This window comes from Panthera onca, chromosome B2 (genome assembly GCF_046562875.1).
Source record: "Panthera onca isolate mPanOnc1 chromosome B2, mPanOnc1 haplotype 2, whole genome shotgun sequence".
Lineage (NCBI taxonomy): Eukaryota > Metazoa > Chordata > Mammalia > Carnivora > Felidae > Panthera > Panthera onca.
The window spans coordinates 22438296-22462159 of NC_138343.1; the positions used below are offsets into that span (position 1 = coordinate 22438296).

General features: G+C 45.7%; 1 protein-coding gene, 1 non-coding gene and 1 pseudogene across 3 annotated transcripts; 2 read left to right on the top strand and 1 right to left on the bottom strand.

Moving 5' to 3' along the window:
• The first annotated feature begins 227 nt into the window (after positions 1-227).
• LOC132666444 (large ribosomal subunit protein mL42 pseudogene) lies at positions 228-659 on the top strand (annotated as a pseudogene).
• A 10518-nt stretch (positions 660-11177) lies between these two features.
• LOC132668151 (U1 spliceosomal RNA) lies at positions 11178-11336 on the bottom strand. The gene has a single exon (XR_009605509.2). It is a non-coding gene; the product is annotated as a U1 spliceosomal RNA (small nuclear RNA).
• Positions 11337-15476: 4140 nt separating this feature from the next.
• Positions 15477-23662, top strand: NRN1 (neuritin 1). Of its 2 annotated transcripts, none has more exons than XM_060614880.3 (3): positions 15477-15760; positions 19876-20020; positions 23268-23662. In XM_060614880.3, the coding sequence occupies exons 1-3, from the start codon at positions 15706-15708 to the stop codon at positions 23494-23496; spliced, it is 429 nt and encodes a 142-aa protein (XP_060470863.1). In that variant the 5' UTR covers positions 15477-15705; the 3' UTR covers positions 23497-23662. The 2 variants fall into 2 exon arrangements, with proteins under 2 accessions (XP_060470863.1, XP_060470864.1); XM_060614881.3 differs by lacking the exon at positions 15477-15760 and adding an exon at positions 19519-19690.
• Positions 23663-23864: the final 202 nt, after the last annotated feature.

Genomic DNA, 23864 nt, shown 5'->3' on the forward strand with positions numbered 1-23864 from the left:
AAGGGTGGGAGGGCAATATATGTATACTTAGGAAAGAAGCAATAATTGAAGAGATAGTGGCATTAAAACACAGACGTCTTAAGGAGCCCAAGCAGAACAGTTTAAAAATGCATAAGATGGCAGACTTGCAGTGAGTGGCTATCAGGGATGAAAACAGGTGGCCTGGAAAAGCAGTTTCTCTTCAAATCATCTTCTTTCATGCCACTTGATAAGCATCTTGATTCACCATGGCATTAGCATCAGTAAAATGGGTGATATCAACTATAACTATCTAGAAACAGTTATTTCCAATTCAAAACAGAGATTTATATTGTGTTTGTCATAAATCTACATATTCTCCTCTTCCAGATGACTATAATTGCAAAGTAGAGCTTGCTTTGACATCTGATGGCAGGACAATAGTATGATACCACCCTTCCGTGGACATTCCATATGAACCTATAAAACCTATCCCTCAGCCAGATCCTGTGCATAATAATGAAGAAACACATGATCAAGTGCTGAAAACCATATTAGAAGAAAAAAATGAACACTTTGAGCAAGGACCAATGATAGAACAACTTAGCGAAATGTTCTTCACTACTTAGCACCATCGGTATCCTCATAGTCTGTATCATAGATTCAGTCATAGGAAACTGGATCCGCCAAAAGACAGATGATATTGAGATTTTCAGGAATTGAAAGGATGTTATCTTGTATCTCATTTGCCATATGACAAAATGCTGTTATGTTCACTGTTATGTAGCAAGACAATAATAAAATGTTTTTTCAGAAATAAATAAATAAATAAATAAATAAATAAATAAATAAATAAATTCAAACCAAAGCGCATGATGAAAATCCAAAAAACAAAGACAAAGAAAAAAGTAGCTAACACAGCTAGAAAATAAATACTAATGGTGATCAAAAGAATAACAGTTAAGAATAATGACTCTCAACAGAAACAAGTCAGCAGGTAATGAGGTATTTATAAAACTCGGAAATAAACTGACAAGCTAGAATTGTATATTGGAGGAAAATATCCTTCAAGAATAAAAGTGAAATAAGGGTGCCTGAATGGCTCAGTCTGTTAAGCATCTGACTTCAGCTCAAGTCATGACAGTTTGTGGGTTCGAGCCCCACATCTGGCTCTGTGCTGACAGCTCAGAGCCTCAAGCCTGCTTCAGATTCTGTGTCTCCCTCTCTCTCTATCCTTCGCCTGCTTGTTCTCTGTCTCTCTTTCTCTGTCTCTCAAAAATAAACATTAAAAAAAGAATAAAAGTGAAATAAAGCCACTTTCAGACAAACAAAATCTGAAATAATTTGTCATTTGAAGACTTGCACTAAACAAAAATGATCCCAGATGGAAGGTCAGAGGATCTGATCCCAAAAATGATCCCAGGAAGGAATGAAGAACAATGAAAATGGTAAATATGTGGATAAATATGTAGACAAATATGAATAAATTCTGGATGTATAGAACAATAATAATGTCCTAGTAAGTTTTAAACATAAAGAGAATTAAGATGTACAAAAATGATGCTACGTAAATTGAGATAAGCAGCAATTCAGTTAAAGTTTCAAAAATATTTGTGTTCTCAAAGAACAGCATAATTTATATGGGACTTGGATAAATTTAACACACATTTGGTAATTTCTAGGGGATCTAGAACCATAATAAATAGTATATAACTTCCAGGATAATAAAGGGAGGAGATGAAGTAATGAAGCATAATCAATCCAAAAGAAGGCAACAGAGGAGATTAAAAAGGGACATGGCAGAGATGAGATAAATAGAAAATATATAAGGAGATGGTAAATTTAAACCCAAATATATTGGTACTTATACTAACTGTAAATTAACTTAAGGCTCCAATTCAAAGGCAAAGATTGTCAGACTGGACTTTTTCAAAGGATGTGTTGTTTACAAGAGAAGTCTAAAATAAAAGGATACAGGTAATTTGAAAGTAAAAGAATAGAAAAAAATACACATGCAAATATTCTCCTAAAAAATGTTAGATGCTATATTGATACTAGGAAAAGTAGGCTTTAAGGCAAAAAAAATTTTTAATAAAGATAGAAACTTAACAATAATAAAGGTTCAAATTACTAGGAAGATATTAAAAAATCAGATACCTATTGTAGGTGTCTAATAGCATAGTCTTCTACAAAGCAAAAGCCGACTGAATTAAAAGGAAAAATAAGGGGTGCCTGGGTGGCTCAGTCGGTTTAGCATTAGACTCTTGGTTTTGACTCAGGTCATGATCTCATGGTTTATGGGTTGGAGCCCCAAATCCAGCTCCACACTGACTGCTTGGGATTCTCTCTCTCCCTCTCTTTCTGCCCTTCCCCTGCTGGTGCTCTCTCTCTCTCTCTCTCTCTCTCTCTCTCTCTCTCTCTTTCTTCTCTCTCAAAATCAATAAATAAACTTTAAAAAAAAAGGAAAAATAGACAAATTGAAAATCATCACTATTTCCAACAAATCTCTCTTGGAAATGAAAAAAATGAACACATAAAAAGTCACTATGGATATAAAATATTTGAGGAACACAATCAGAAAACTTGGCCTAATGGACATTTACAAAACACTGAAACCAATCATTATTTTGTATACACACACACACACACACACACACACACACAATTTCTCAAAAAATGATTGAAATCATGCAGCATTGTCTCTAACTATGTTGTAGTTCAGCTGTAAATCAATACTCAAAAGGCAACCAGATTATCCCAGTCCTGAGAAGATGGTGAACAAGCAAGACTGTTGGCCCCCAGCTTCAAGGTCAACACTGAGGAAATTAGAGAGAAAACTTGGAGAAACCTTGAGATGACAGGGTTTGTTCTGAACGCCTGATGATTAAGTGGTGGCTGTGGCCAGTGGACCAGAAATCCTGACAAGACTGAGGAAGAATAAAATCAAAAAGAAACTATTGGCATTCTAGTCTTGTTTTTCTCTTGCCCTCCCTGAAGGAACAAACATATCTTCCTTCTGTCCCATTGTGACTCAGACTTCTGGTCCAGGTGTCCACTGAAGCAAAGTAAAGGCAGTATAGAGCCCTATACTAGTGAGGAGCTAGAAAAATAAACAGGGACCAACTAACCAAGGATATTCATTTTTCCATCCTTCTACCTCCAAATCCCCAAGGCTAGTAAGTTAAAATCTAAAAGTAATCTCTAATATCCAGATAATTGGAGATCTAAAAAGAGAGAAATAGTTTAAATGGAGAGAAGGAAATGAAGTTAAATTTCCTGGAACTAAAAAACTAGGAAAGAAAGACTTTGGACTGAAAAGGGTTCCAGAGAAGAGCAATGAGGAAAATGTCCAACTAGACATATTTTAGTGAAATTTGAGAATATCAAGGTCAAAGAAAAAATTCTTTTTTTTAATATTAATGTTTATTTATTTTAGAGAGAGACAGAGACAGAGTGCAAACGGGGGAGGGACAGAGAAGGGGGGGGGACAAAACTCAAAGCAGGCTCCAGACTCCATGCTGTAGGCACAGAGCCCAACATGGGGCTCTAACTCACGAATTGTGAGAGCATAACCTGAGCTAAAACCAAGAGTCAGACGCTTAACCAACTAGCGCCACCCAGGCGCCCCAGAAAAAATTCTTAAAGTATAAACATAATACAGCCTCATGTATGGGAGGTAGATAGACACTAGATTTTCCAACAGCAATACTGGATACAAGCAGACAATGGAGTTACATTTTTAAAGTATTGAAGGAAAAGCCACATTGTCATTCAAATAAATAAAAAACATTGAAATATACAAAGTATCAAAAGGTATCACTGAGATGCATAGTTAAAAGTGTCTTGGATGAATAATTTAAATAGAGGAAAGATCATGCAAATAATGCTCAAAACATAGGTAAATTAAAGGTTACTTAATTGTGCTATTTTAAAACTAACAAAACAAAAGCTAAGACTAAAGTAAAAGAAAATAATGCACCCATTTTAATCAAAAATCAAAATTCTATTTTTAAAGCCTATATAGTATCTAAATGTATAACTGTAAAATTCTTAGAAAGAGCATAACAGAAATTCTTTGTGACCTAGGGTTCAGTGAATAGTTCTTGTACATAATCCCAAAACCATTATCCATAAAAGCAAAAACAGAAAAAAAGATAAATTATATTTCATGGAAATTTAAAACTTTTGTTTACAAATGACGGTGTCCAGAGGATAAAAATAAAAGGCACCAAGTGGAAAAAAAATATTTGCAAATCACAAATTTAACAAAGGACTCATATCCAAAGAAATTCATATGCAAAGAAATCTCTAAACTTAACAGCAGGAAAACAAGCAATCCAAGGAGAAAATGAGAAAGTGACTTGAACAGACACTTCATCAAATAAGAAATAGGCATGGCAAAGAAACAAATGAAAACATGTTCACCATCACTAGACATGAGGAGAATGCAAATGGAAAGCTGATGATACATCACTACACATCTATCAGAACTGCTAAACGTAAAAGGACTGATGACACCAAATGTTGGTAAGGATGCAAAGAAACAGGATCTTTCACACATGCTACTGAGGATGTAAAATAGTACAGCAGTACAGTACTTGAAATCAGTGTGGCCATTTTTTTAAAAGTCAGACACAGACTTGCCATACAATCTAGTAATCACATGCCTAGGCAGTTATTCTAGAGAAATCAAAATTTATGCTTACATGAAAATCTGTACAAAAATGTTCATATCAACTTTATTTGTAATGAAGTTCCCCAAACTGGAAACTACCCAAATGTCCTTCCATATGTGAATAGTTAAGCAAATTTTGGTACATCCATAGCATGGAATACTATTCGGCAATTTTTTTTTCTTTTTAATGAGCTATTGGTACAACAGCTTAGGTGGCTCTTAAGAGGATTGTACTGAGACGCCTGGGTGGCTCAGTCAGTTTAGCATCCAACCCTTGATTTCAGCTCAGGTCATGATCCCACAGTCATGGGATCAAGCCCTACATCAGGCTCTGTGCTGAACGTGGAGCCTGCTTAAGATTCTCTCTCTTAGGGCACCTGGGTGTTTCAGTCAAACATCCAACTTTGGCTCAGGTCATGATCTCACAGTTTGTGAGTTCAAGCCCTGAGTCGGGCTCTGTTCTGACAACTCAGAACCTGGAGCCCGCTTCAGATTCTGTGTCTCCCTCTCTCTCTCTGCTTCTGCTCCCCTGTTTGTGTTCTCTCTCTCTCTCTCAAAAATAAATAAAAACTTCTAAAAATTAAAAAAAAGATTCTCTCTTTCTACCCCTCTCCCCCTCCACCCCGCGCCTTGCTCTTGCTCTCTCTGTCTCTCTCAAAAAAAAAAAGGAAGGGGAGATTGAACTGAATGAAAAAAACCAATCCATTTTATATGACATTCTGGAAAAAAGAAAATTATAGAAATGAAAAACAGATAAGTAATTGCCCAAGATTAGGGAAGAGGACAGGGGGGTTGACTTTTTTTTGTTTTAAAGCGGGGGAGCCCAAGTTACTTCCTTTGCAATAACAACTGTACCTAAATTGTGGTGGTAGTATACAAATCTGTACATGTGATAAAATGTCATAGATTATATACATATAAAAACTGAGTACCTATAAAAACACTGGTGAAATCTGAATAAGATCTTTAGCTACTTTTATCATGTCAATTAATATTTTGATTTTCATAATGTGCTACAGTTATATAAGATGTCACCCTTAGGGGAAACTGGGTGAGGATATATGAGAACTCTCTGTACAGGGGCGCCTGGGTGGCTCAGTCAGTTGAGCACCTGACTTTGGCTCAGGTCATGATCTCGCAGTTCAAGAGTGCTAGCCCCACATCAGGCTCACTGCTGTCAGCCTCTCAGTGCAGAACCCGCTTCAGATCCTCTGTACCCCCCCGTTCTCTGCCCCTCCACTTGCACTATCCCAAAAATAAAAATAAAAATAAAATAAAATAAAGTAAAATAAAATAAAAATAAAAATAAAGAACTTGCTGTGCTACTTTTGGAACTTTTCAGGAATCTAAAAAATAAAATGTTTTTTTAAAGCCTAGGGGCCTGGGTGGCTCAGTCGGTTGAGTGTCCGACTTCGGCTCAGGTCATGATCTCACGGTTCTTGAGTTTGAGTGATGAGTCAGGCTCTGTGCTGATGGCTCGGAGCCTAGAGCCTGTTTCGGATTCTGTGTCTCCCTCTCTCTCTGCCCTTCCCCCACTCGCACTCTGTCTCTCTTTGTCTCAAAAATAAAATAATTTTTTTTTAATTTGTAAAAGCCTATATAGTATCAATATAATAGTGTTAGGAGTATGAGAAAACCAAAGGATCAAAGAATAGACTAATGTCTTACTTTATTTGGGAGAACATATCTATGTCAATTCAAAATATTAAAGAAATAATTAAAAAGAAATATAACTTGAAAATGAGATAAACTGAAATATAAAAATAGTAGAAACAAGTCTGAAGATGTCACTAATTACAATTAATATAAATGGATCAAACACACCAGTTAAAAGATAAATATTGTCAAATCGGGCTTTAAAAAAATCTGTTTAAGATACCATATGTTCTCACTCTTATGTGGATCTCGAGAAACTGAACAGAAGACCATGGAGGGGAAGGAAGAAAAAAAAAAGGTTAGAGAGGGAGGGAGCCAAAACATAAGAGACTCTTAAAAACTGAGAACAAACTGAGGGTTGATAGGGGGTGGGAGGGAGGGGAGAGTGGGTGATGGGCATTGAGGAGGGCACTTGCTGGGATGAGCACTGGTGTTGTATGGAAACCAATTTGACAATAAATTTCATATTTAAAAAATAAAGATAGAAAAATCTCTTTAGGGATGCCTGGCTGGCTCAGTCTGTTGAGCGAGCGACTTCAGCACAAGTCATGATCTCACAGTTCATGAGCTCCAACTCTGCATGGGGCTCTCTGCTGTCAGTGTCCAGCCACCTTGGATCCCTCTCTCTCTGCCCCTCCCTCTCTCTCTCTCTTTCTCTCAAAAATAAATAAACATTTTTTTAAAAAATAAAAAAAAATCTGTATTACCAGAGGGGAGGTGGCCAGAGATGAAATAGGTGATGGTGATTAAAGAGGACACTTGTAATGAGCACCGGATATTGTATGGAAGTGTTGAATCACTATACAGTACACCTGAAACTAAATAGCACTATATGTTAACTAACTGGAATTCAAGTTAAAACATAATTAGAAAAGAGAGAGAAATGGGGGGAGAGAGAGAGAGATACACCTAAAACATAAGAACAAGCCAAGGTTAAAAGTAAAACATGAAGAAAACAAGACATATCTTTAAAAAAAAAAAAAATCCAGCCTAATTATATCGATATCCTATAAAACAGACTTTAAGCAAAAGGACTGTTAGATACAGAGGGGATTGCTATATAATGATGAAAATATTCAATTCATCAAAGAGAAATAATAACTCTAAACGAGTATCCATCTAATAAAATAAAATGACCATGAATAACCAAGATACTTCTGAAAAAGAAGGGCAGAAAGGAATGCTTGCCTATCCAATATCAGGACTTATCCTGAAGGAATAGTTATTAAACAGTGTGGTGCTGACCTTGAAATAAACATATGGACCAATGAAACAGTGCAGAACAAGATCCTTCCCTGTGCAGAACTCAGGTACGTGCACAGACCATTTGTAATAGCACTGGGAGGGAAAGGGCTCGTCAATAAGGGAAGCTGGTGGCAAATATGACTCACAATACAGAAAAACATGAAATTAGATCCCTTCCTCAAGCCACATATAAAATCAAGGCAGCCTATCTTCTTTTCGTTTTCCTTCCCAGCATGGAGAAATTACACGTTGGTGGAGAACACGGGACAATAGACAGACCTGAGGAGCCACAAGTTGGTGCAGGCAGGTAGCCCAGAGGATGAACGCATGGACTCATGCGCCTGAGGAAGCAAGGGGGGCTGGCGCATGCGCTGACAGGGCTTGCTGCTGAGAATGTGGGGCAGTGAAGAACAGTGGGGAACCACGGAGGGCATGGGGAAATGGGAGCAGGCGGAGGGAGGAGATAGCCAGTGTGGTTAAAGATTGGTTAGACCGAACAATTGAGTAAATTGAGCAACAAAATAACATGCTGAGGATAATGGGAGTCCAGATTCTCAGTTTATTTACACATAATGTGAAACAGCACCCCACTGGATGAATGAGATTAAAATTCACCAGCAACACCCACCCACCCCCCACCCTCCCTTCTTCATAGGAATGCTAACCTTATCTTTTAGAGGAAGACAACAGGATGAGTTCCAGGTGGCCTAAACCACTTTGAGCTTGGCCACCGTCTCAGGCCTGCACAGATGGACCACAGAGTGTTAGACAGTTATACCTCTTTATAATGTTAAGATCTCCACCTAAGGATGTCAAACCTCATTAACATAACATACAATGCATGTATAAGCATGTTTCCTAAGTACACATGCATGACCTTATGCCCACCTCTACATGTGATGACAGAACTCCCTTTGCTGAATATGTATCCTAGACCTAAATACAAGAAACCTACTCAGGCCACCCCATCTGGGGAGTCATGACTTTGGAAGTTATTCCCTGTGATCTCCTACTTATTATAAATACAGTTTCCTTTGTGTGACAATCCCACCTGGGGTAGTCTATCTGTAGCTCACCAGGGAATGAATTCACATTAGTTCAGTTGCATATTGAAAGGGTATTGGACTGATATTGGAAGTATCAATATAAATTCATAGTTCTATATCATAGTCATAGAATATGTTTGTACAGACTATACAGATATAGAAATAGAAATGTGTGTGTGTGGTATGTATGTGTACCTAGAAGTACACACACATATTCCTTACTTCTATCTTCTCAGAGGAACTTAGAAGCAACCACACTCTAGCAACAACAAGCACTACCAAGTCCTAGATCTTGTTTTAAATTTTTTTTTAAAAAAGCAGAGCTTGTGGAAAAATGACTGAGTCCAGGGCTAGGTCAGGACATGACGAGCCCAGAATACCTTTTTGTGGCAGAACGTAAGAATTCTCAATATATCATTAGGATACACTGAAAACACACAAAACTCAGCTTGAAATGCCTCCCACCGGCTAAATAGGGAACAATTTGGGCATTAAAATAAGAAGGGATTACAGCACATTGAAAAAAATAGGGATCCATCAGTGCACACTGATTTAAAGGAAGGAAGGAAGGAGGGAAGGAAGGAAAGAACAAGGAAAGAAAGAAAGAAAGAAAGAAAGAAAGAGGAAAAAAGAAAGCTCTTTTTTACAGTAGAATGCCAAATAAATTTAGAAGAAATGAGAAAGAGAATCACTATTTGCCAACCACCCTAGAGGTGCATGATTTAGGCAGGAGGGCTAATGGATACTAAGACTGTCGTGTGGAAGTATGATGAGGACTAGGAATCATCCTAGTCTCAGAATACTTCCCTACAAAATACTAATCACTTACAAAGGAAGACATGGAAATGGTGAATTTCAGGAAGAGAAACCTGGCAGACACCAACACAACCAGGTAACCCAGATTAACATCAACTGTGATAGAATGGGTCAATGTGTGTTACTCCTAATGAGATGCATTGAGGAGAATACAACTTGTTTCTGAAGTAGTACTATGGTGATTGTATGGTGTGGGTGTGGTCATCAGAAACATGAGACTGACCACAGTGAGATCAACCTGTAATCTTTAAAACCCTCAGGACTGGAAAGACATGGAGACACTGAGACTTTTAAATGTTAAACCAGTTTGCTTGCATTCCTGGAATAAATCACATATGCTTTCTCATCTATGAAACACCTCTTCACGTATTTTGCCCATTTTTTTTATTTTAGGGATTGTATATGTGTGTGTGTGTGTACGTGTACATAACACACTTTTAAAAATTTGGTTTGAGTTCTTTAGTTCTTGATACTCATGTTTTGTGACAGTTTATAATTTATTCTTTTATTTTATTTAAGATGTTACTTTATGAAAAGAAGTTTTTCATTTATTATGCTCAAATTTATCAATCTTTTCCAGTTCATGCTTTTTATGCTTATTTAAGGTTTAAAAATGTCTATATATTTCACTTACTATATTAAGGCTTTATTTTCAACATTTAAGTCCTCAATTCACCTGGAATAGATTTTTTTGTAAATAATTATTTTGAAATAATTGCAGACTTAAAGAAAAATTGAGAGAACAGTCCAAGAACTCCAGTAACCCTTCAGCCAAAGATTCCCCAGTTATTAACATTTTACTGTGTTTGCTCCATTGCTATTTATTTATCTCCATGGTTGCCATTACTTTTCTGAGGCTTTTGAAAACAAGCTGTAGCTATAATGTCTCATTACCCCTCAATACTCCAGTGTATGCTCTCCTTACTCAAGAAAAAACCCCAAAACCAACAACCAACCAAACAAAAACCAAGGACATCCTTCTCTATAATCAGCATGCAACTCTACAATTAAGTAATCCACAATGGTACAAACTAATGTCTAATTCACAGACCACAATGAAATTTTGCTAACTGTCTAATAATTCTCTGGCCTTTTTGGTTTAGGATCTTATCTCAAAAAAAAGGTTGCATTTAGTTGGCATGTCTGTCCTGACTATTTCAATGTGAGTGGGAACCACTATGTGATAAATCAATGTCCTGGGCATCTTTGGTTTGTGTGCATTGTTCTGTGTATATATTCCATAACAATGTTAATTTTTATTGAAATATTAGTTTTAAATAGAAAGCTAATCACATTGATGTATTTCAAACACAGTATTTGGTCCCAGAATTCAAATTTCTGCATAAATAATTTTTCAGTCACCATATTTGTAAAGCCCAGAAATTTAAACTAATTTTGAAGCAGTGCTTACAGAGTGAAATATCAGGGTGCCTGGGTGGCTCAGTCAGTTAAGTGACCAACTCTTGATCTTGGCTCAGGTCATGATCTCAGTTAGTGGGATGGAACCCTATATTGGGCTCATAGGGCCTGCTTGTGATTCTCTCTCTGCCCATCCCCTACTGGTGTTCTCTCCTCTCTCTCTCTCTCTCTCAAAATAAATAAATAAACTTAAAGAAAAAGAGTGAAAAATCATCTTACCAAGTACCAGATACCAAGAGAGATCCGAAACGGATTTTTATTGGAACCCCTACCTACATAGCTCTACAAAAAAATCATTCCCCTCCTAATTTATACGATTACTTAAACATGGTATAGTTCTCATTTTCTCTCTTTTTTTCCCCCAGGGGAAAGCACACAGTCCCCCACTACCACAAATTATGCAGTCGAGTTTCCCACATTTGGGGAAGTCGCAGGGGTCAGCACATCCAGAGTGCAATGGATAGCCTTGCCATGGGAAAACCACCTTCATGATCATGCTATCTCTCTGGTCAGATAAGTATTAGTTGCTCTCATTTTAAAGAAAAGAGCTATCATACTTTACATTCATATTTTGATCAAAGGTTTCAGTTGAAGATGTTAAAAAACAAAATTCAACTGAGTACATTTGAAGATCTAATTGGCTTTATTAAGCAATTCATGAATCAAGTAGCATCCCATCTAGCTAGTTTAGAGAAGCTCTGAGGAGTTGTATAAAATTGAAGGATTTTAGAGGGAGAGTGGGACAAGAAGTTATTAGCAAAAGAAAAGAAAGGATTGTTTCTGGCAAATTCCCCTTCCCTTTGGGGGAGAAGGGCAGGGGCTTTATCACACAGATTATCTCCTCTGCCTTTGGTGGTGTAGTGCAGGGAAGGATGGAGAGGGTCCAAGTGATAGATTACCTAATTGTTGCTGACCAGAAAATTCCAGATTGATTTGCTTTAAAATTCCATTCCTAGAGAGGTTAAAATTGCAATTAAGTCTTGGTTTGCTGTCCTGGGGGTTAGTAATTCCACCTTGGGGCTGCGGTTTTCTTTTTAACAAAGTTATAAAAAATGACAGACTACATTTATGAGAGAGAGGTATTGCTAGACCAATCCATTTTAATATAGCAAAGCATTCTTTCTGACCAAAAAGAGGTAGAATTTTCTAGTGGCCCTGACAACTGCTCTTGCAGATAATTTCCAAGGGATGTTTTTTGAAATGGCAGCTTCTGGAAAGTCCACTTATGTTGGATTGGTGGAGAGTTGGGGGATGGACTGGCTCAGTGCTTTGCCCTGTTGCCAATGTGGAAAAACAGAACGCAGGTCTGGCCCACACCAGGCGCTCCTGTGTGTGTGTGTGTGTGTGTGTGTGTGTGTGTGTGTGTGTGTGGAACATATGCATGCCCACTTGCTGAGGCTGGGGCGGCAGCAAACTTGAACTGAGGGAGGAAGTCGATGCCAACCAGGCTTAAAATTAGACATGGTCTCTTTCTGGCAGTTTTAGGGATAAAAAGTTTTGCATATTTTTGTCTTAATTATGCAGACCTACTTTCAGGGGTACCTTTGGCTCAATGTGATATGCAGACCCAAACAGCACCAATGGCTTTTTTCCCCTATCCTTCACCGTATTTGTTTCTTTAGCTTTAAACAAAATTGCTTATCTAATGGAAACATGCCCTTTGCCAGAAGCTGGCCTACAGCAAGCACACTTGCATGGACTTTGTTCTTTGCGTGCACATCCCCACTCCCAACCCCATCAACGGTTGGGAGAAAATCTCCGGTTCACAAAAGTCAAAGGCGAAACCATCTTGGAGATCGCGTCCTAAGTCCGTTTTTCAGATCAGGAAAACTGACACCTAGAGAAGCGTAGGGACCAGTTGGGGTCATGCCAATACCCACAACACAAGGCCTGGGTTTCCCCGCTTTCCTTCGCTGCTCCTTCACCTCTAATACGATGTGGGGTGGACTGATCGGATTAAAGAAAGAAAGGAAGAAATGTTGTCCCATGTCGCCTTCAACTACTGATATTGCCCTCCAAGGTTCCCAAACAGTTAGCTTGCATTGGCAACCACGGAACCTGCACGGAGTCCTAACTGCAAAACGACCTGCAATTTTAAAAGCGCTTAAAAACCCAAACAAAAAACACCGTTAGCATCTGCTTTCAACCTTTTGTAGTACTAACTCTGCTCTCTCATTTCCTCACTTTCAAAGCAACCCACGCGGGCGAGGGAGGCCAGGACGCGAGGAGAGGAAAGCGGAGAGGGGAAGGCCAGCGGAGGCTCGGGGGTAGCGCCGCGCCGCACAGCGGGGTAGAGACCACCGAGAGCCGGCCCCAGAGCCCCAGCGCGGGCGGCTGTGCGCACGCGCGCGGGTCGGCGGGCTGCAGCTCTCCCGCACCCCGCTTCATTCTGCTTCATTCAGCCCTTTAGCGCTGCCTCCTCCCAACCCCCAAAGCCCCAGGCTGGGATGGGGGAAATCCCAGGGCATCCTCAGAAAACGACGTTTTGGAAGACCCGGAATGGGTGGGTAGCAGGAGGAAGGCAAGGACGTTAAGGGCAAAAATCTTAAATCGCCCCCAGCTGCGTCTCTGCAAAAGTCTAAGAGAGACACCGGCGCCACCGCTCATGGCTGGCGGGAGAGCAGACGACTGGGTAGGCAAAGCGCGGGACCCCGAGGGGCGGGGCGGAGCTGTGGGCGGGGCCTGCTGCCACTCCCCCGAGGCCCCGCCCCTCGGACCAACCTCCCGCCCTGCCATTGGAGGGCGTCGGGGGCGGGTCCGAGGGACACCCCCCCCTCTCGCCACCGGCCCCCGCCCCGCCTTCTGCCCGCCTACGCTTTCGGCCCTTCCAGGAGCCTCTGAGCACCAGGAAAGGAAACACCGGGGCTGCCAAAGAGCCCCTGGACGCTGGAAAGGCGGGCCCCCGGCCACCCCACCCACCGGTCTGGTGACGTCACCGGGTGGAGCTACGTGGCTCCGCCCCCGGGGCCGGGGCCCGTGCCCACACCTTTGAGTCTGCGGCTCCCGCGGGACGCGGGGACGCTGCCGCCCTGTGCAGAGGCACCACGTCACAAAGTGCTGCAGCCAGTACCCCCGCGCTCCCCTTCAGCCCCTCACTCTCCACAGCATGTCCCACCCCTCCTTTTTTGCCCCTTTTTCTGGCTCTGCTTCTCCAAATGGCTGAGTGTGGGGACCAGGAGATGGGAGCGCAGATGGCACGCTGCCTGAAGGAAGTAAATTCGATTTGATATCTCCTTAATCCGTTTGCATTTCTACTGCTTATTTAATATCTTGATATTTTCTCGTGTAATTTTGGAAGATTTCAGGGGGCGTTTTCTTTTTGTGTGTGTGGGGGGGGGGAGGGTTCTTTCTTAGGGGACTTAAAGTTGGCCGATGCCTTCTTTAGCTTTTGATTTAAAAAACTGGGATTTAGTCATCTTTTCGTGCAGAAGGGAAAGAAACCAAAGCTTAACGGCCTTTAGAAAGGAAACAGCCCTGTTTATTTTTCATTCTTAACTCAAGCTGTCGTCGTTAGCACCTTGCACTGAGCACAGACGCAGCTGCAGAAGCACTTCGTTGCAGAGTACGCTGCGTCTACACAGGATTTGTGCCCGAGCATCAAAAGACAGTGCAGGTGTATATGGATGCGGGAGTGCGTGTGCGTACGTGATGTACGTGTGTGCGTGTGTGTACGTGTGTGTGTGGCCCAACAAATAACCCCAAGAGGCGCATCAGGATCAGAAAGAACCCCACATACTATCGATGGCCTAGGAAATTTCCTAAAGCTCTTAGTTTGAAACTAAACTGAGTTAGCAAAATATCTAGTATCAGAAAATCATCTTTGCAGAGGCTAGTTTCTCCGTGCTCTCCTGTCCCCCAAAACAGGTGTCGCTGTGTCTCGTGAACCCATCTCTCTCCGGCTGGGGCGTCCGAAGTGATGAGATTCACCGAGGGCACTTGGTGGAGATTTCAGGGGCCCCACGTGTGCAGACTAAACCCCCAGGGCCTGGGTGTGTGCGCGCGCTCCCGTGCGGTGTGAGCAGGCGGGCAAGGGGGCGCTCGGCTCGTTGGCGTGCGCGTGTGTGTGCGTGAGTGTGTGCTCACGCGCCCTAGGCTGCGCGCAGAGCTCAGCTGCTGGGTTGGAGAGAAAGAGAGTAGGCAAGTGCAGGGGACAGGAGGCTGAGCGGGGGGGGGGGGGGGGGGGGAATGTCAAATTAATAGAGCTGCTTTAGCTGTTTTCCCTTTCCCGTTCTCGCTCGTTTAAAGCCCACTACAACGTAGGGATAGGGGGCTGGATTCTCAGTTGTGCTGATGGAGGAGGGGGAACAAGTTGAAACAATCGAGTGGGCGCGCCAGGACTCCCCGGCTCCAGGCAGGGAGGGGAGAGGGAGCCCCTGTTCCGCGCCGGGAGGGGGCGGGGTTGGGGGGGCCCCAGGAACCGCGAGGAGGCGGGGGTGGCTGCGGGGACGGACAAGTGGTCACCCCCAGGAGGCGAGAATTCGTTTGGATTGTACATTAATTGGAGATATCTGATTAATTCCAGTTTCTGATGACTATAAATGGCGATCTCTACCAAGGTGTCTTTATTTGAAAAAAAAAAAAAATCATTCCGTGTCATCCCCCACGTCAGGCCTGCTCGTGGGCGTGAGGCTGTACTTCCTCCGCCCCCTCCTAATGGAGTGAACCATTCCCAGCTCTTCCCCCTCTCTCTCTCAGCCTCTCTCTCTCTTTCTCTCTCTCTCTCTCTCTTCCTCGCTCCCTCTCTTTCTCTCCTCCCTCTGCCTTCCCCGTGCATAAAGTCTCCGTCGCTCTTGGAACTTGTTGGCAATGCCTATTTTTCAGCTTTCCCCCGCGTTCTCTAAACTAACTATTTAAAGGTCTGCGGTCGCAAATGGTTTGACTAAACGTAGGATGGGACTTAAGTTGAACGGCAGATATATTTCACTGATCCTCGCGGTGCAAATAGGTAAGTGGCCGCCCGGCCAGGCTTGCGGCTGTCGGCAGGCGGTAGCCGGCCGGCCCGAGGCGCCGAGGGGACCTACTGGCTGCCCGGGGGTGCGGAGAAGCCGGCAAACCCCAAGGGTGGGGGCAGCGGCTCCTAGGGACTCGGGCGTCCCGGGTTGGTTTTTCTTGAGAGAGAGAGAGAGACAGACACTCCAAACGTTCGCCAGGATATGTATGCAGCTGGCCGTTTTCAGAAGGGGGTTTCCCCCCTTTTTTTCCCCCAAAGCGCACGTCCATTTTTGCTTCCCTTTCTCGGGTTAAAGCAGGTTTCAGGCGCTCTGGGGCAATGCATTGGCCCCTGCGATGCTGCAAGGTATTATTTTGAAGGGTCGAAAGGTGAATGCAGGAACAAGATGGCTAGGCAGCTAGAATGGAAAGTTTATGTGCAGAAAGCAAAGATATTTCGGGGCTCAGACTGCTGCATTTAGAACTTTGTCATTCTCCCGCCCCCCTACCCCCCATATCCTAGCTGCAGCGTTTGCACCGGGCACCGCAGACCCGGCTGGAGAGCAAATTGAGAACGATAGGGAACCCCAGAGCATATATTTTAATAGGCTTATCATTAAGGAGGTTGAATTCAGCCAAATATACGTGGGTATAATATTCTATGAATATTTGCCTGTTCCTTTCCACATAGGCATCTGTATTTTATATCTAGGAAAGGGTTAAGAAGTGTTTGCAATATGCCATATGGGGGGATTCTTATTTTTGTTTGTTTGGGGGTAATTATTACGGATTTATTTAGTTCCCATTTTATGTTAAGGAATGTTGAGTCGTAGTTATACTGTTTGGGGCTTTTAAAAGTTCGCGTTTTCCATCCAGAATGAGGAAGACGTGATGGAAGCCAGCACTAGAAAACCCACTTCTTCGATGCAGGTCGGAGCATTAATTAACCTGACCTAAAAGTGAAAGTGAAGTAGATTATTAATAGAATGGACAAGAGAAAAAATAGAAACTCTTCAAACGGGTTTTCTGGAGACTGAGGGAATTGTTGCCTCCTACCATTTCAGGCTGTAGCATTCTTTACAGACAAACCCTTGCAGTATTTGGGTGGGAGGGTGCTTTAGGGAATGGGGCAACAGAAAATGTACATTTTTCTTCGTGAGAAATGTGGAAGAAACAGGGTTTGGAGTTATCTGTATATTAAAAATGGATTCTCTGCAGTGGGTTTTTATGCATTTGACATGATTTTGTGTATTTTGTTGCATGAACATTACAGGGATTTTAGACTATGTGCAGGATGTTGGCGTTTTCCTTTAAGAAATGACTTGATATTTTGAATCTGGTTCTTTTGAATCTTTGACATTAGTGCAAAGAGATTAAATAAATATTAAAAATGCTAATTGCAGCAAATGCCTTAAATGTTGGAAATAAGTGAATGTGACATTTAGCAATTAGCCTGCAAATTTTTAGAGAGCAGGAGACAGCGGTTATTTTTGATACAGGGATTTTCATGGGAGCAGATTTGGGGTTGTTTTCCTGGAGGGATATAACCTTACTTTGGAGGGGTTAAAGAAAAAAAGAGAGAGAGCGTTTGTGCTTGCGGGATACTCTTGGAACACATTAACCTCGGCCGGAAAATGACCATTTGTTGGCTGTGGATTTGAAATTGAGCATGTTTGTTCCCGAATGTCTGCCCTTTCCCGCACCAGAGCCTCGATCTTTAATTCATGGCTGGGAGCTATCCCAAGTCATTGACATTTGGCAACAAAAGTGGGGGTTGGGAAGGGACGGGGAGATGGAAAGGGTGGTGAGCACAAATGAAGACACGCGGGAGGAAGTTTGAAATGAATGAGAGGTCGAACGAATGAATGAACGGATAGGAAAGGCACAGGACATGGACATCGGAGAGGACAGGGAAGGAGCCCGGGTCGCCCTCCGGAGCCTCGCTGAAGCGGGGTTCAGGAAGGACAGCGAGGGTCGCGCGGGCTATGACCTGCTCAGATGCATAAGCCTCAAAACGCGTCCCGCGCGCAAGCCCCGGTCCTCCCACAGCGAACTAGAGACGAAGCAGTCATAGTTGAAAAAAAAAAAAAAATTTCACGACTTCTTATTTTACACACGCACACACTCACACATGCGCGGTGTGGAGGGAGGGTCTTCTCTTCCACAGCGCCCGCAAAGATAACGTGACAGGAGCGCTTCCCGCCCCAGGCGAGCCCCAATTCCCCTTTAAAATATTGTCTGTACATCTTAGGGGCTACTTTTTCGCCGCCGAGTTTTGGGGGTGGAGGTAAAGGGTAAGGAGAGACGGGAGCTGGGTGGGGGAGGGGAGGATGAACTGGATTTTATTCCGTTTCGACGCTGCAAAGCAGCATTTGTGGCATGCGTTATAGAAGAGGACGCGTAGGGTTCATTTCATTGTGACCGCATTCTAGCAGAACAAAGATTCGTTTATTCTCTCTCCGTGTTATATTAAATATTGCAGTCGCAAGGCCTTTTAATATTTCTCGGAGGTGGGGGGAAGGAGATTTATGAAGGTTTACGTCTCTGCCCGAGCGGAGGTCGAAGTTAACCTTAGTCCCTTCCCTTCCCCGGCGCTTCCCGTTCCGGATTAGAAAGCGCAAGGCCCGCCTCGCTCTTCCTGCTGCAATTTGCAAACGGGGCACTCTCGGAGGCTGCTGCAGGTTCGGTCACCTTCCTCTGGTCTGCGTCTGGCCCAGCTCTCGGGGACCAGCGGCTGAGGGTGGTGGGGGCAGTGAGGTATAAAATCCTCTCCGGACACATTCCTACGCAAGCGGTGGCGGTCAAAACAGTGCCCAGGAAGGGGGCGAGCGCTCAGGGTCGTGGGTACTGGAGGCCGATTTCGATTCTAAGATTCGCCCCTTCCCTCTGCTCCCCCAGCCCCAACAGCGCGGATCAACGCTACTGGCGCCCCTCCTGGCCCCCGGCGTGCTTTTGGCCAAGAGCCATCGAACGTTTAGCCATTTGTTGGCCTTGGGGTGGACAGAAATGGCCTTCGCAGCGGCAGTCCGGCGCCTTGGGGTTTGACCGCCCCGAAGCCAGGAGCGAGGACTTAGGTGCCTCTTGGGTTACCTCCCCGCTCCCCTCCTCCCACGGTCCCAGCCGCTATCCCGGCTCCCGCCCCTCCGGAGGGAACCGGGAGCTAGAGGCCCAGAGCCCCAGGCGACTGCCACCTGTGCCCCTCAGAGTTGGGGCCTGGAGAGAAAAGGTCCCACCCGCTGCGGGCGGGAGTGGTGGCCGGTTTTTCCGGGTGTGTGGGGAGCTCAGCCACAACCAGAGGCTCACGGATTTGGCCTTCGCGGAGATAACCCGGGGTCACCCGCGGAAACACAGCCGTGACTCTGCTGGGTCCTGACTGCCCCGACCACTCGTCACCCCCGCCCTGTCTCCGGACACCGAGGCTGCTCCCTCTCAGTGGGGTGGGGAGGGTGCCTGCGAGGATCTCCCTCGGAACACAAACTCCACGGTAGGCAATCTGTTTTATAATGAAACAATCCACCTCGGTGGCTGCTGCCGGGTTCCAGAGACTTTATTAATTTATTCATTCAGCAGTGTTTGCTGAGAACCCACCAAGCACCGCGCACCGGCCCGAGGCTTTCTCGCACGTCGTGGCCTGGGGTTCAGCGGCGTGGCCCCACGCGTTGCCGCCTCGCCCACCTCTTCCTCTCCCCCGCACTCTGCTGTCGTGACCCCCTCTGTCACCTCAGAAATGCAAGATTGCACTTCGAGAGCCAGGACGGACTTGCTGGGGAAGTGTTGGGAAACGAAGGAGGGAGTGAGGAGAAAGGGAGAAATAAAAGAGACGGGGGAGGTGAGAAGAGGGGGCGAGGGAAACAGAAAAAGATAGATGCAGAGTGAGATGCTGGAGGGAGCTGCAGGAAAGGAATGGACTCAACTCCCCCTCCCGCACACGCTCACCCACCCGACCGTAGGCACGGGACACTAGTTGGGGGCGGGTCAGTCATTCTTGGGCCACATCTTTCATTCACCTTTAACACAGGCGTCCCGCGAGGCTGGGAGCTAGTGGACGCGGCGGCTCGACGGGGCTGGTGGGCCGCGGGGCCGTAGGGCAGGGTCGCGGCGCTGCTGACCGGTGTCCCCTCCTCCCCGCAGCGTACCTGGTGCAGGCCGTGAGAGCAGCGGGCAAGTGCGATGCGGTCTTTAAGGGCTTTTCGGACTGTTTGCTCAAGCTGGGCGACAGCATGGCCAACTACCCGCAGGGCCTGGACGACAAGACGAACATCAAGACCGTGTGCACGTAAGTGTTCTCTTTGGCATGCTAGGTTTCCATTCTGAGGGGCGCTGCTGAGGTCGGAGAGGGCCTACCCGCCTGAGCTCTGAATTCCCCGCCAGCGCTAATCCGTGCGGGCTAGCCCTCGGACCTTGGCCAGGATCTGCACTACCCAAGGGGACCCTGTGGCCTGAGATGGGCAGAGGATGATCCTCCCACGCGGGGGCCAATCCCAGCCCTGCGCAGCTCCACCGGCACCCACAGAGGCGCGCGCACTCAGCGCACTGGAACCCGGAGGGGCCTGGAGAGCTGCTAGCTGTTCCTCACTCTACTTTGAGGCAGTCTTCATCGTTCTTTTTTCTGCCTGCATGAGTGGACTGCTGGGTACTCTCCGAAAAACGTTTGGTTCTGGTTTGAGGAGCTTTTTAGGAAATACTAGGTTTTCATAAAGGAAAAGTCACTCTCCTGTTTGGTCCATTTCCCTTGATGAAACCCCCTTCCAATACACAGCAAGAACATTGAGATGTAGGCAAGGGAGCGTGGGTCCCTCTTCCTCTTTCTAAGAGAGAGACTGAAGGGATATTTTGTTTTGGGCCAATGATTTTGCCCAAAGAAAGTAAGTCCTGGGCACCCAGTGACCATATCTGCCGAGTCTGTGGCAGATTAGAGGTGTAGGATAGCCACCCTCCTTGCTCCACCCCCTCCTCTCTGCATCTGCTCGGTATCCCCAGGCCAGGGCAGCTAAGGGCTAGGAACCAGTTCACAGTCAGGTAGGGTGGGTGACTTTTCCCAGAGCTTGACTGGAAAGTACAGCTCCCACTGGCAAAGGAAGTAACTAGTAGAGAGCCCAGCTGTGGTAGACCAGCAACATTTTAGCTGCTGCAGACCTTGAAGTACCTCCATCCTCTGCAACACACACACACACACACACACACACACACACTTATTTTACTTTATTTTTCAGAAAGAGCTGTAACTCCCACCCCTTGCCCATTAATGACCCTTCCAAAAAATGCCAAGACAAGAGGTGTTCCCTGTTCCCTGTAGGTTGGAGAAACCATTTTCTGCACCACCTTTTTTATACTGTGAAGTCCTTGTCCTCTCTCTAATTCCTGGGGAGGGGGGTGTTTATTTGTTTAAATTATGAGCACTTAAATGGGGGTCAATTTTGCCACACACTTTCCTAAATACCCTGGTGTCCTCCAACAGTCACAGCAGTTCGGTGGCTGGTACTTTCCTACCAGAAAAGGACAAAAGGCGGGATCTGGGTTGCATGCCCACCTACTTTAATCCCGAATGTCTGATGATAGGTAAGAGTATATCTATAAAGCTGGATGAAAGGTTAAATATAGATCAGCTCCCCAATATTCCATTATTTGCCAGAATTTGGTTATTCCAAGTTATTTTAATTTTTTAGCAGGGCTTGGTCCCGGAGAATGGAAGTGAGGGGGACCCCTGCTGCGGTCTGGGCTCACTTCTTTAGTGGCACTGGTTGCTCAACACTCTGCTGAAGCCCACCCCCTCTCAGTTGCATGTGGACATCAGCCACTTTCCACCATAGTCTTCTTCCAAGAGGGTCCTGTCCTCATCTGGGCATGCATAAAAAAGGAGAGATTTAGATATCCTTTGGGACGCGCAATTACAGCAGAGAGCTGTCCCTGCTCCTCTTAGTTTCTCTAAATCTTGCTATTTATTACGAATTGAGGCACCTGGAAGCCCTGAGGTTCAGGATCCGCAGTCCTCATAAATTAGAGACTCATAAAGGTCATTACAAAACAGCCAGAGCTCAAGGCAATCCAACAAGCATTTATATCTTTTCTATTAGCCAGGGGATGGGGTGGGAGTGGAAACACGGATAAATCAAACATGGTGCTTGCCTTCAATGTACTTACAGTCCAGGCTAGCGAGCAGAAGGGAGAGATAGGAGAAAATACAACCAAATTGCGTGGAGGGCAGTCGCTAGTGACCTGGCACTAAAGGCCCGGGCTAAGTGGGAGCCAGCCCGGAGTTACCGAGACGCACAGATCGACCGAGCACCGAAAGGAGACAGCGCCCCAGGAATCGATCACGGGTTGGAATTATATTTAGTCTAGGGATCTATTTTGGGTTTTCAGAAGAAAGGGGGACAATAAAAAAGGACAGGTTGGTTGAAGGTTGTGGGGGCGGGGCTAGGAGCTCAGCCGAGGAGGAGGAAGCGGCTGAGGAAGAAGGCGCGGGGCTCCGGGAAGAGGCGGGGAGCGAGGACAGGGAGCGGGGTCCCAAGAAGGCTGGCAGCGGTGGGCACCGCGGCGGCACCGGAGTCCCGGCCTGGGGGGCTGTGACTACACCGGCAGACCGTGGGAAGGGGGCTTCGTGGGGTTCCAAGCCTATGAAAGACTGCGGAGGGGGAGAAGAGGAGGGACAGAGCGCCCAGGCCGGGCGCTCCGGGATTTGCGAAAGCAGAAGGTGGCTACGGAGCTGGCCCTAGGGCACTGACACTCACCGACCCCGGGAGGGGAGAGGCAGGCAGGCGTCTCCGGACCGAATCAGAGCCGGGGGACTGTGGAGAGCAAGGCCAGGGGCCACGGAGGGCCGAAGAGGAAGGGGAAGAGGCGGAGAAAGAGGAAGTGAGGAACTGAACAGAGGAAAACCGAGGGGAGGGAAAAGGAGGAAGACAAAGAAGGGAAGAAGAAAGGATGGGAAAATCGGAGAACGGGAAACAAAAGGAAGGGAGGAGGGAGAGTGCGGGCGAAGGCGAGAGAGTACCGCAGCGAGTGGGGGGAGGAGGGACACAGAAGGGACGAGGGGGAGGAGAAAGTGAGAAGCCAAGAGGGGAGGGCCGTGTTCAGAGCAAGTAACCCATCTTGCAAGCTAAGAGGCATTAATGGGCGGCAGCTTGCAAGGCTTAGCACTGTTTTCCTAGCTTTCCCCGAGGAGGACGAGCAATCTGTTTGAGCAGGCCGAGGTGCCAGCGCGGCGCAGCCGGTGCGGCCCGGCTCCCGGCTGCCGGGTCCCTGCCAGGGAGCGGGAAAGGGAAACCAGACGCCGAAGGGGGCGGCCTCTGTCCTTGGACGGCGGCTTCCTGGGTGGGCCGAGGTCTGGCGAGGGCCCGCCTGGCCCGACTCAGGCGCCGGGATGGTGGAGAAGAGGTGGCGTGGGGGGTGGGGGGGGAGGGCGTCCCCGGGAGGTTTGCGAGGCCGCGACCCGGGGCGCCGGGGCACAGGGGCGCAGGCCCGGGTCCTCCCCCGAGCCCAAAGTCAACCTGCTTCTTCCGTTTTGTTCTGTTCCTCGCCAGATACTGGGAGGATTTCCACAGCTGCACGGTCACAGCCCTTACGGATTGCCAGGAAGGGGCGAAAGATATGTGGGATAAACTGAGAAAAGAATCCAAAAACCTCAACATCCAAGGCAGCTTATTCGAACTCTGCGGCAGCGGCAACGGGGCGGCGGGGTCGCTGCTCCCGGCGCTCCCAGTGCTTCTGGTGTCTCTCTCGGCAGCTTTAGCGACTTGGCTTTCCTTCTGAGCGCGGGGCCGGCTCCCCCCCGCGCGCCCACCCACACTCACTCCATGCTCCCGGAAATCGAGAGGAAGATCCATTCGTTCTTTGGGGACGTTGTGATTCTCTGTGATGCTGAAAACACTCATATAGGATTGTGGGAAATTCCGATTCTCCTTTTGATTTCGTTCGATTTCTTGTGTTTTATTTGCCAAATGTTACCAATCAGTGAGCAAGCAAGCACAGCCAAAACCGGACCTCAGCTTTAGTCCGTCTTCACACAAAAATAAGGAAAACGGCAAAACCACCCCATTTCTTTTTTAATTTTTATTTTTTTGGCACAAGAATCTCAGGAACGGCCCTGGGCCACCTACTATATTAATCATGTTAATACA